Source organism: Triturus cristatus, chromosome 2_1, assembly GCF_964204655.1.
Source record: "Triturus cristatus chromosome 2_1, aTriCri1.1, whole genome shotgun sequence".
Lineage (NCBI taxonomy): Eukaryota > Metazoa > Chordata > Amphibia > Caudata > Salamandridae > Triturus > Triturus cristatus.
The window spans coordinates 1,162,462,607-1,162,475,303 of NC_140581.1; the positions used below are offsets into that span (position 1 = coordinate 1,162,462,607).

The 12,697-nt window shown below is 41.3% G+C and overlaps 1 protein-coding gene across 1 annotated transcript in view; it reads right to left on the reverse strand.

The window, feature by feature from the left end:
- Positions 1-1,371: 1,371 nt before the first annotated feature.
- Positions 1,372-12,697, reverse strand: part of CORO2A (coronin 2A) — a 408,458-nt gene continuing 397,132 nt past the window's right edge. Inside the window, exon 12 of the mRNA XM_085636611.1 lies at positions 1,372-2,827. Coding sequence (XP_085492737.1) covers positions 2,696-2,827 — 132 coding nt within the window. The 3' untranslated portion in view covers positions 1,372-2,695. The remainder of the gene's footprint in view (positions 2,828-12,697) is intronic.

The following is a 12,697-nucleotide window of genomic DNA, read 5'->3' on the forward strand; positions in this document are numbered from 1 at the left end:
CAGTTGGCAGGCTTTTTCTCAAGCTCCTGGGCAGTCCGCAGTTACTATGCACTTCTCTGGTGAGTACTGATTGTTTACCCCTGTTGTGCTAGGACTTTGGTACTAACGTGCTATTCACTGGCTGCAAAGTTCTAATTGGATTATGGATATCCAAAGCGTATCGTGGTCGAGCAGTCTAGGCATACCTAGGAGGTAAGGAGAGTCCAGGCTCAGATACTGTAGGACAAAGACTACCCTTGCTGAGGGCCATTGACCTGGTCTGGGTGTTTATTTTCAACAGCTCAATGTAGAAAAAGAAAATTGACACCAAATGATCCGAGCGCCTTCTGGGGCTGACATACTAATACAAGCAATTTTATAGCACCTACACGGCAAAGTGCAACAATAGACGTAATAATCAATACAAAATAAACATGCGACCTGCTGTGTAAATCATAGCAGCTAGCTATCATGATCTGAGGACGCCTTATCAATCACCTGTCCTTCCTCCAAAACATTCCAAAGCAATGTGACCCAAGGCACAGTAAGATCACCCCTCATGCCACTCATGCAGTACATCGCTTCCAATAAGGGCTCCCCACAGGTAGAAGACCCTTCAGACACCCTCCACCACCAATGGTAAAGCAAATCATTCATCTGATAGTGTGCTACAGCATTCCATAATGGATTCTTGCAATTGCAATAGTGTCCCACATGGAGCAGCAAAGAGGAGGAGGCCGCCGCATCTTCCCCATAACCATATATTCATTATTCATCTCACCCGCCCTCACTGATTACATTCAGTTGTTCATCTACTGACTCCCCCTCAGGCACTCTTTCTCACAAAGTACATCAGATATGATGCCTGTCTTTGGGGGTGGTGTCAAAGGGCATAAGGAGTGGTGACAGTTGTGTCCACCTGCACACTTCATTTACTTCTTCCGTTCTTTATTTACAAAGTGAAATGTAGCCTACCTTGTAGTTGGCTCCACCCCAGCCCTTGAGGCTTTGTAGAGTAAACAGCCTGTCAGGAAGTGTCCAATACCCATATAGCAGTGTCCACCATTAACCAGTCACATTGCACAAGCACAGTGAAAGATGACATCACTTGAACAAGCCAGACAAACCTCCCACTAAAAGGATAACAATAGCAGGCCACATCTGTGACAGCACTCCAGCACCAAATCATTTACAATTTAAAATGTTCAATGCAGAAAGAAGTGCAAAGTCAGGAATGTTCCCACAGCTAGTAAATGATTCAATTTGTCCAGTTTCTGGAAGACATTAAAAAGAAATGGAGCATCTCATGAAAGGAAGAGAGAAGAGAGGGTCCACCCACGTAGGCCACGTGAAAGAAAACTCCCCTCAAATATCCTCACATGTTTACTCAGCTGGGGGCAGTGCTACCATGGAGAACAACAGGACGAAAATAAATTGGCTGTTTGCAACAAGCATTGGCAAAGCCAATAGGTCTTGCCTATGTAAGATCTATTGCATTTGTCAATGTTTTTTGAAGCCATATTGTACCGCAGTGCCGGTAGCGTCATAAGGTCTTTCTTCCACTTTAAGCCATGCTGCACAGCAGCCGCACTGCCGCAAAACACATCTAAAGAAAATACTGACAAAGCCAATAGATCTCAAATAGGTAAGACATATTGGATTTAACAATTCTTGTTTAACTTTTTAGAAGGATAGCTGGCCTTGGCATCTAAACAGATCTTCTACAATAAGCTAGGCAAGGGAGTTGATGGGGCCTACTCCTGGGGCCTACTCCTCGGCCAGTGGGAGGATGTACAGTTGACAGACTCAACTGGATCCATTACTGACAGCATAGGGCAGAAGATCTGTACAGCAGTATTCAATTTGGTCTAGAAATTTGTCTTTGTGCCAGAGGATCTATCACAAGACAAACCAGATACGCCTTCATATCAGGAAGAATCACATTTTACGTAGACTTCCAAGCACTGTTTTGCCACCAGTCATACAGGAAAGTATACGTTTTATGACCACCTAACCAGTGCTTAATTTGAGCCGGTGGTTTCCGGTGCTCAGCACCGGTACTTTATTGTCAGCACCGGTGCTTGTGACAGCCTGCCACAAGGTGGCACTGTCTAGGTAATTTTGAGATGACCACAACAATAGTTAATTATGAATGCTATATTCATTAAAAATTACGATTTCCTGCTGTCCAAGCCATTCTTATAGCTTTGGGGGCCTGAAATAGTCCAAATTGTCCCACTTGTAGGAGTGTGATGGTTAGTAGTTGTGTTGTTACTATCATTGGCTGCATAGCACAGGCAAAGTGTGGTGGAAGGTACTGTGGCCTCTTGACGAGAGCCCTGGCACTTATTTTGTTACAAATTAAGCACTGCACCTAACACCTTCAATGAGATACATCCTGCATCCATTTCTGGAATCCATTTTCCATTTTTTCAGTTTAATTGCATTTGTGAACGTTTGCACTGAAACAAGCCAGGAAAAATGGCTAAATTCAAATTCTTTCGCCCTGACCCAACTGCTAAAAATTAAGCGAATTTACATACAATTTTCAGACGGTGGTAAATAAAAAACAACTGCGCCATGTTCTGCTGGCTCCTATCAGTAAAAGAAACGTTTGTCTTTCATAAAAAAAACATACAAACATTTATCTTGAGGCCTCTTTTCTTGCAGCTCAATTACGTCCCGGTGGCTGTCGAATCACACCAGGGTCAATACCTCAGTGGCCAGCTGCACTATTACGAACATTTTTGATTTCCAGTTCTAGCTGTTTGATTTGCACATCTCTCTGGTTCATAAGCTCTCGAAGCCGCCGGATTTCATCCTGCTGTCGATAAAACATCTGCAGCAGCTGAAAAATAATTAGGGATTTGGTTACTCTGACTGTCTTTCATACAATGAGGCAAAACATACTTCTACACAACATCACCTTGTGGGAATTCACTTGATGTGGTTGCTTTGCAACTCGTTTGATACCAGTAGTTGCTATCACCTAACATTATGGTACCAATGGTGATTGGATGATTTTCAGAGTGGGTTGCTGTCCAAACGCAAGACATGTGACAGTGTATCTTATAAAACACAAACAATGCTGTTGAAAGAAAATCCTTTGAACGGTCCCTTTATCGTTCATTCTGCAGCACCACCGGCTCCTCTAGTTCCAGCATATAGTCCTAACCTTATCGACCGCAAAGTGATAAGAGACTGCGGCCCTGATTTAGAGCATGGCGGATGGGTTACTCCGTCACAAACGCGATAGCTATCCTATCCGCTGGAATACACGTGCCATTGGTGCACTTGTAATGCGGCGAATGGGATATCCCTCAAGTTTGTGATTGTTTGTTGAACTCTAAATCAGGTCCTCAGCCTGATTCAGCTAACCCAGGATTTTAAATTGTGACTTTAAGTCATCACACACAGAGACTTCAACACAGAAGAGAAGATCTGCAGACATGCCTGGCACAACTAGGACCCTGGAAGGAAGGGATGGGATTGTCTTCTCAGCCCAGGCAGTTTGGGGGATAGGCAGAGGGTCTGATAATATGACGGGTAATGTGTTGGCCGAATGACTATTGCAAAATCATCAACTGTGTCACCCGAGCATGCAAGGGGGAGATTGTATTCTTTTACTGTGCAATAATGTGGCAGCCAAGCAAGGGTGGTGCTCTAACTGAAGTTAGCATAGAGGTGACACAGAGGGTCCGCTGTGAAGCCGGAAGGATGGTGAGTAGGATTGAGGTAGATGTTTGCAATGGATGGTAGACCCAAAAAGGCAGCATTGCTCCTCTCTCACAGTGGGGGTGGAGGGCAGCTGGCTGTTTTTGGGCCATAAATTGAGACAGGCAAGCATGATGATGGAAACTTTTGGAATCTGTGGGGAGCCACAAACTGCAACCCACCCAGCATTCCCCCAAGTCTGCCGATAAAATGGTACCTCACTTGTGTGGGTAGGCCTAGTGCCTGAAACAAGAAATGGCCCAAAACCTATTGTGGAGACATCAAAATTATTTTTCATGAAACAACCTGGTTTTGCAAGGGAGTCACATGCGTTTCTGGTTCCTGGCTCGATGGCCATCTATGGAAAACTAGACAACAGGGGGAGTCCAGGGAGGTGTGACTTGCATGGAACACCCAACGTTTTCCTACCCAGAATCCTCTGCAAACCTCAAATTTAGCTAAAAATAAATCCAATTTCTTTACATTTTTGTCTGTGATCATCGCACCAGCACATATTTCCTACCAGCCAGCGTTCCCCTTGGCCTCCTGATAAAAATGATCTCTCACTTGTTTGGGTATCCAATGCAGAATCGCCTACAAACTTGTATAAAAAATAAATATAGCACTTCGCTGTGCTATACCCTGAATCTTTATGTTTTTAGCCTTTCCCAGTCGCAGGTCCTTGGCCCACCCACACAAGTGAGGTAACATTTTACTCGAGAGGCAGAGGATAACGCTGGGGGTAGGAGATTTGTGCTGGTGCAGTGATCCCAGACAGAAATGTGAGGAAAGTGTGATTTCTTTAGCTAAATTAGATAAATTCAGAAATGTATGTGTTTTTCCTAGGTGGCCGCCTAGCCCGGGACCAAAAACGCAGGTGATCCCCCATCCAAAACCATGTTTGTTTTGTGATAGATAATTCTGATATCTCCACACAATGTTTTGGGCCCTTCCCTGTCGCGGCTACTTGGCCCACCCACACAAGGGAGGTACCTTTACTGGAAGATCTGAGGGAACGTTAGGTGATAGGAAATTTGTGTCACCTCATTGATACCACATCTTTCCCACAAAGAAACGTGAGGAAAATTTGATTTATTTAGCTAAATTAGAGGTTTGCAGGTGATTCTCAGTAAGAAAACATTGGGAGATCCATGCAAACCATACCTCCTTGAACTCCCCTGGGTGTCTAGTTTTCAGAAATGTCTGGGTTTTGTGGGTTTCCCTAAATGGCCACCTAGCCCGGGACCAAAAAACGCAGGTGCCCCCCCCTTGCAAAACTAGGTTGTTTTGTAAGATAATTCTGATGTCTCAACAATATGTTTTGGGCCCTTCCCTGTAGCGGGTACTTGGACCACACACACAAGTGAGGTACCATTTTTATCAGGAGACCTAGGGAAATGCTGGGTGGTAGGCAATTGGTGTCGACCATTGATTCCACAACTTTCCCACACAGAAACGTGAGGTAAATGTGATTTCTTTACCTAAATTTGAGGTTTGCAGGTGATTCTGGGTGAGGAAATGTTGGGGGATCCTCACAAACCATACCTCCCTGGACTCCTCTGAGTGTCTAGTTTTGAGGAATATTTGGGTTTGGTAGGTTTCCATAAATGGCCACCGAACCCGGGGCCAAAAGCGCAGGTGACCCCTGGCAAAACCAGGTTGTTTGATGATTGATAATTTTGATGCCTCTATAGTACAATTTGGTCCCTTCCCTGTCGTGGGCACTTGCCCACCCACTCAAGTGAGGTAGCATTTTTATCAGGAGACCTGTGGGAATGCTGGGTGGTAGGAAATGTGTGCGGGCCCAGTGTTTCCACAACTTTCCCACACAGAACTGTGAAGAAAACGTGATTTTTTTTGTTGCTAAAATTGAGGTTTGTAGGGGGTTCTGGGTAAACAAAATGTTGGGTGATCCATACAAGCCACTCCACCCTAGACTCCCCTGCATGTCTACTTTTCAGAAAATAAAAACAAAAGGTATGCTGTTCCCAGGGGGCTGGAGGGTGGAAAAGGGTGTCAGACCATGTCAGTAAAGGCAGTTATTAGTAGGTGTTAAGAAAGGGCAAGGTGGTTAGTGCTCGTCCAGGGATAGCTCAAATAAGAAGCAATACCTTTTGTCTTTAGCTTATGATTGGGGCCCGTATGCTGGACCTATTAAGCCCCCCATCCTTCCCGTGTGATTCAATACTTTTCAGAAATGTCTGGGTTTGGTAGGTTTTCCTAGATGACTGCTGAGTCCGGAAACAAAAACACAGGTGCCTCCCTTGCAAAACAGGTTGTTGTGTCATAGATAGTGGGCACCTGCATTTTTGGTCCGGGGCTCTATGGCCATCAATGGAAGCCTATCAAACCCAGACATTTCTCAAAACTAGATACCTGGGGGAGTTCAGGGAGGTGTGACTTGAGTGGATCCTCCAACATATTCTTATATTCTTACCCTGACTCCTCAACAAACTGCAGATTTTGTCTGGGATCACCGCACCTACCACCCAGCATTCCCCTTGGTCTCCCCATAAAAATGATTCCCCCCGGGGGTGGCAGAAAGACTGAATATGACCAAATTAATATGGGGGAGCAAAGGCTCTTGCCCAAGGGGTCGCGCCCCCTCCCTGGTGTCTAGAGGGAGATCCCTGCTTGTGGAGCACCCTCCTGCAGCAATCCCCAAGCAGGGATCCACTAGGGATTGTCCCCTTTTCAACGATACCTCTCCCATGTGTTTCGGTGCTTAGGGGGCTGAGATAGCCCCAAGAGCACTGAAGCAGGGAAACTGAAATGAGCCGATCAGCTCGTTTCAATGTAATAATGTCAGCGCGCCATGCGCGCGGTAGTCATTACATTTAAAAAAATACCTCGGGAGGTTGGAGAAGCTCTTCCTCAACTACTGAGGCTATAAAAAAAAAAGGAAATCCCTCTGCTGTTTACAGCTGAGGAATTAGGCGATGCTGTGCCGAGAATGTAACTGTTATGTCCGTGGCACACCAGCGCCCACAGCCAAGGACGTAATAGGAAGAGTTAAGATATGCTCCCTGCTTATAAGCATTTATTCCAGGCAAAGAGACATATATCATAACAGATTGCAGCTTAAAGGTTTGGGGCAGTTTTGATTCAAACTAACACAGGTCACGAAAGGCTGGTTGTGCGTGCCTCCAGGTCATTGGGGATATTTGAGAAAAATTATGCGGTTATAGAAAGAGAGACATTTGCAATTTTCTGGGCGATAACAAAGTTTCAGAATTCTGTTTGGAGCTCAGAATTTGGGGTCTATACAGACCATAAACCTTTAGTGGCAGTTTGATAAAAAAAGGTTTATATTTCGTATCAGCAAGAATTAGAAGATGGGTAATTGCTCTATAAGAGTTTGATTTTAAGGTAGAGTCTATGCTTGGAGTCAAAATTATACAACAGACTGTCTTTCAAGACTGGTTTATGAGAAAGATTAGAACTTCAAACAGGAGGAAGTGAGAGAACAGGAATAAGATGATGTGTGTGAAATAACACTGGGTGTGATAACTGAGGAAGAATAGAAAAATTAGTTGAATAAAGATTTGTTATTATTAGAAGCGATGAATACAGTACAAGATGGCAAGTTTGGCAGTTTGGAGAATAGATGGACTGTCTTAAAAGATGAATTGTCCATGAATCGGAATTTGCTATTAAGGGGAACAAGGGTAATTCCTCCTACTAGTTTAAGGAACAAAATCATAAAACAAGAACACATAGGAAATCTTGGGACAGTGAAGATGAAAACGTGTTTAAGGGATAATTTCTGGGCAAGGGATGGATTTGGAAATAGAGAGAGCTGTCAAAGAATGTGTGGAGTGTTTATACAGTGATAACATCTTAAGAACACATCAAATACCAATGGTGTGTTGGGAACTACCGAGTCAACCTTGGAAAGAGGTTTATATTGATATTATGGGACTGTCGCATGTGGTTTTGATAGACCTATATTCTAGGTGGGTGGAAGTCACAAATGTAAAGGATATATCTTCTGCTAGCATTATAAAGTTTTTGGAGAGTGTATTCAAAAGGGAAAGATTCCCAAAAGTTATATTGTTAGATTATGGTCCCCAATTTTGTTCAAAGGAAATTAGTGTATACTTTGAGTCGTGTGGCATTCGTCACAAGAGGTGTTCAACATATCATCTTAAAACTAACTGTGCCATTTAACGATTTAACAAACATATGAAAGAAAGTATTCAGTTAGCAAAAGTTAACTTTGGATTGGAAGCTTGAACTACAGAGAAGAATTACAGCATATCACATGTCTCCTCACACTACAACTGGGAAACTCCTTTTAAATTATTTACAGGAAGAGCTCCTAACGCAATGTTATGTCCAGGATGGATGAATTGGGATAAAGGTATGACATTTAAAAGAAATGGTGAGTGGAGAATTCGGGAAGAGAAGTTTTTAGGTCAGTGAAAGAAAGACACTGATGTGAGGAAAAAGTAAAGGATTTTGAAGTCAAAGTAGATGCCTTGTTAAATCAGTGCACCCGTTGGGTGTACGAAGCGATAAAAATTCACAAAAGCACAAAAAATCAAGACATTCTGTAAGGCAGTAAAAACAGCAGATGGAAGAATTTGAAACAACAATACAGTAGTTCTGCTTAGCCCTCATGAGAATGAAATGGAAGAGGAGGACGAGAAGGGTGTTATGAAAGAAAGCAAAAGTTCTCAGAATGGTAAACATGTCTTGGAGGAAAGGAGGAGCTGTCAAAATGATAGCATGAGAAGCTGGCAAAATGATAAAAAGATTCATACTAGAGTGAGTTATAGAAGGAGTACGTTGCCAGTTTATCTGAAGGACTATTTTACTGACTAATGCTAGAACTGTTGTAAATAATGTCGTTATGGTTGAGAATATTCATTTTGTACATGCCTGTTATAAGTTATTGTTAATTTAGTAATGAAGTGAGGAATGTTATGCCTTCAGCATGAGTGTTCCATTTGAGAACCACATGCATAGAAGACCTACTTAGAATGTTGCTATATGAGTGTTCTGAATTAGTTGTTCCTGATCTGCAAATGGATGAGGTCTTTCTCAATAATTCTATATTTTTAAGATTTAACTTACACCTTGTTCTCTCTTTAGTGTTTGCCTACTAACTTCACAGGGTCATCTTGCCAACGTATGATGTACAAAGTAAGTGAAATGCGCTATTCTCCCCTTCTACTACATACATTGTGTGTGTGGGTTTCTGCATGTAGCTTTCTTTTTCTTTAGTTTTTGCCATTCTTTGGTAGCTTACTCCACCCATATAATACCTATTACGGAATAAGCTGTGCAAAGAGCTTTGACCATCCATGCAATTGCTTTCCTGGGGAATTTGCATTTATAGGGTGCCCAGAGATTAAGGAGAGGACCTAGTGTTGCAGTCATGAGGGCAGGGATAAGTTAATTAATTGCACAAATTCTTACAACAGCTAGACACCATACATTTCATATAAATTATCGCACTAAAGTATTGCACTACAAAATTCCACATATATTGGCTTTGTTAAAGTATGTTTTAAGATAGGAAGTTGATCCAGCTAGAGGCTCAAATGTGTTTCGAAATGCTGCATTTTAAATACAAATGACACTGAAAGAAAAAATTGATGCACGCCTTTCATTACAACATGCATCTGCAAAAAGGAACAGAGGGATGCATGATTGGTTAGACAATGGGACTTAAAATAATGTAAATGGAATGATTTGCAGCCAACCTTTACAAATACAGAAATAACTAATACCATTTTAGTAGGTACGTTTTACAAAGAAGTGTGGTTAAAATAAGATCAATTGAGCCGGAAAATCAGACAGGACTCACACAAATCATAAAGGTGATCATGTACGCCACTTCCCGTGGATGTCCTGCCTGCATCGCAAATGTTTTTGTACTGGTGCTCCACCATCATGCATGCATGTCAGCCAAGGCAGTCACCTCACTGTGGCATCACAGACACCGTTTCAAGTCATGGTCATTTCATGTTCAAATCACTAATGCAAGTTGTGAGAGGAATCAACAGCCGCAACCCTCAGAATTCATATTTCCAGATAAAATTCAAGGACTGAAAGCAATTTCAATTATCACAGGGGAGGAGGGATAGATACCTAAATACCATAATGTTACGAGGTTTCCCAGGAAAGGATGCTCACAGTCTTGTTGCGAGACAGTACCTCTTGAAAAGGCAAGATTCCACTCTCACAATACAAGTTTAGTTTAGGAGGGAAATGCAAGAGGGATGAATTCAGTCTTTGTGTGAAAGAGTGGGATAAAGCCAGAAAGATTTTCCTATTTTTGGGGAGGGGTAGTACAGCTATGAAGTGGCACAGTTTTAATTTAAGATGCTTTGTGGGAGGAGAAACCAGGTTGTACTCGTTTGGATAATGTAGGAAAGCTTAGGTATTTATCCTTTGGAGATGCAGAAGAGACCAGTAGAAAAGGGTACTTGTTTTCAGTGATGATGGACTCTGAAGCTGAGGAAGAGATTGGCAGGGGGGACAGGGCTGCTGAACCTCTCAATGGTCCAGAGGGTGGGACAGTACTCACAAGGAATACGAGTTCTCTTAGTTGCGTTGTTGTTTGCATCTCTTATGAGAGAACTTCTTAAGGGATCGCTCAATGTCCAGTGCCTTAGATGGAGGAAGGGATTGGGATGGTTTGGGAGTACCCTTCTGAGCTCTTGCCTAAAAGATTTTAGTTTATCACTCACTGATGTCCTAAGGGTGCATTAACATGCAGCAGTTGTATGTTTAGTGGCTTTAGACAGATTCTAGACACCACATACAGATGTTGTGTTGATCCAATAGAAGTTATTTTTTGCAAATTCGCTGATAGGGATCAAACTATGAGAACTTAGGAGGTGACATTTGATGTTGTAGCTGATGGATTTGCCAAGTCATTTTGTTGGTTGAAACACCGGACTGGCGTTGATGAGGCATGCAGAATAAGGAACTAATGTGAGTGGACCAGACACTGCCATATGGTGCCTAATGATCTTATGTCCGGCATGAAAGGAATCACAACTGGAGACACATGAATGACTTGGTGTCTTAGAGAGCTATTGCTGTGGGGAAAAGATTCCAGATCCAATTTTTCACCTGGAGAACATCCATAATAGAAGGAATCTGCAGAAATCTGAAGACATAAAAAAAGACTATGTACATATCCTATGAAGGGAGGGAAATGGGGTGCAGGAAGGACAAGGAGTTAATTGTTTTAGTGTGTATTTTAGGTCAGGTCAAATATTTACAATTTGGGGTTTATTGATAAGACCAACAGTACAGACTTATCAGATGTTTTGTGGGATCAGTGTAACAAATATACATCGGAGCCTTAGTAGGCAATCTTCATTAATGTGAAGATGCAAGAACATTTGATTTGATGAATGAAAGCAATTGAGGAGAAGGTTACTCATATACAATTACTTGATATAAGGACAAAGCACTGATTTCACTTTTACACAAAATAGAGATTTTTGCTTTCAAAATTACAAAAGCAAATGAATATACTAGAGATTTTTGCTTTCAAAATTACAAATGCAAATAATTATGCTGACACGCCGATTGGTGTTTTGTAAAAAATATTCCATTAGTGTTTCTAAAAAAATAAATTACTTACATTCAATGTATATTTCCTTTGAAAAAACAGCATGTTATTAACTATTTCCTGACAAAAACTGTTTAGACAATGAAGTAAGAATTACTTCTTCTTGACAAGGGATTGATTAAATGGTACATTTGTTGTTTTGAATTACACCACCATGGGATAAAAACCACAGATGAGAAAAAGAGGGACTACTCAATTCTTATAAGATTGCACATGCTGCAAATATTCGTCATTGAGAATATATTCCTTAGGACGCTCTTATTCACCAGGAGGTACTGGCAGTAAAATGTGCCTCAAATAGGTAAGCTGGGATAAGGCAGCACAATTTGCATAAAAATCAGAGCTTTGAACGTTTTGAGAAAAGTGAAAGTGTTTGATACATATTATTTCTTTGAGTTGAAGAAGGGCTATCTGGTATCTTATTGGTATAATTTTCGATTCCCAGGGGAGGGAGATCAGAGGAAAAGATAATATTATTAGGGTTTTTCATTTTCAAAAGCATTTGATAGGTTCTACTGGTCCTATCTGTGGATCACACTGGGTGCAACTGACATTGGCCTGAAATATGTCACCAGGTTTAAAAAGCTTTATGAAGATGTTGAAATCTCCTTGAAATCCAGGACCTGTTTTATAGGACAACATTAAAACATCCAGGAGGTGCCATTCTTTTCTTACATTAAAACTACAAGTAGAAAAGGGCAGCTGGCCCTAATTACATATTTTGTTTTATTATAAGGCTACTATAAAGATGCGCTTTAGTCCGAAATAGTTTTCTAAAAAAACAATTATTTGACGCAGCACGGTACCATAGGACTGCAACAAGCAAGTCCTTTGGATAATCTAACTCCCACCTTGAATTTAGAAAATACTGCATAGCAACACGCTACTAACAGCATTTTAAAAATATACAAGTAAGGAGAGCATCAGCATTAAAGGGATTCAACATTTAGAAAAGGAACCTTTGCCACTTGTCATTCTCAGGTTCTGGATATCGGTGTGGAGCACATCATTTTGACTACACCCTTTCATATCTGAATAGGCCTCATGTATGTTTCCACGTGGCCCTATGTACTCGTGATATGTAACATTATTAATGTAATGTAGTGCACCTTAACAGATACAGAAGGTGCAATTACTGTGTAATCTTGACTTTCATAAGAATGTGCATATTAACGTTTTCCATTACAGTATCAACAAATTGCAGTTCTCACATATATTTGCATTTGATTAGTTTGAATAATATTGTTAATTCTCATATATTTGTGTATTAATTTAAATAATACTCTGCATTTATTTTATAGCTGAAAATATATGCATTTGAATAGTACTCTACTTCTATATTGTAACTGTATATGTAGTTTAATCATGCATTTAAACGTGTACTGAAATGCTTGCCGCACTAAATTG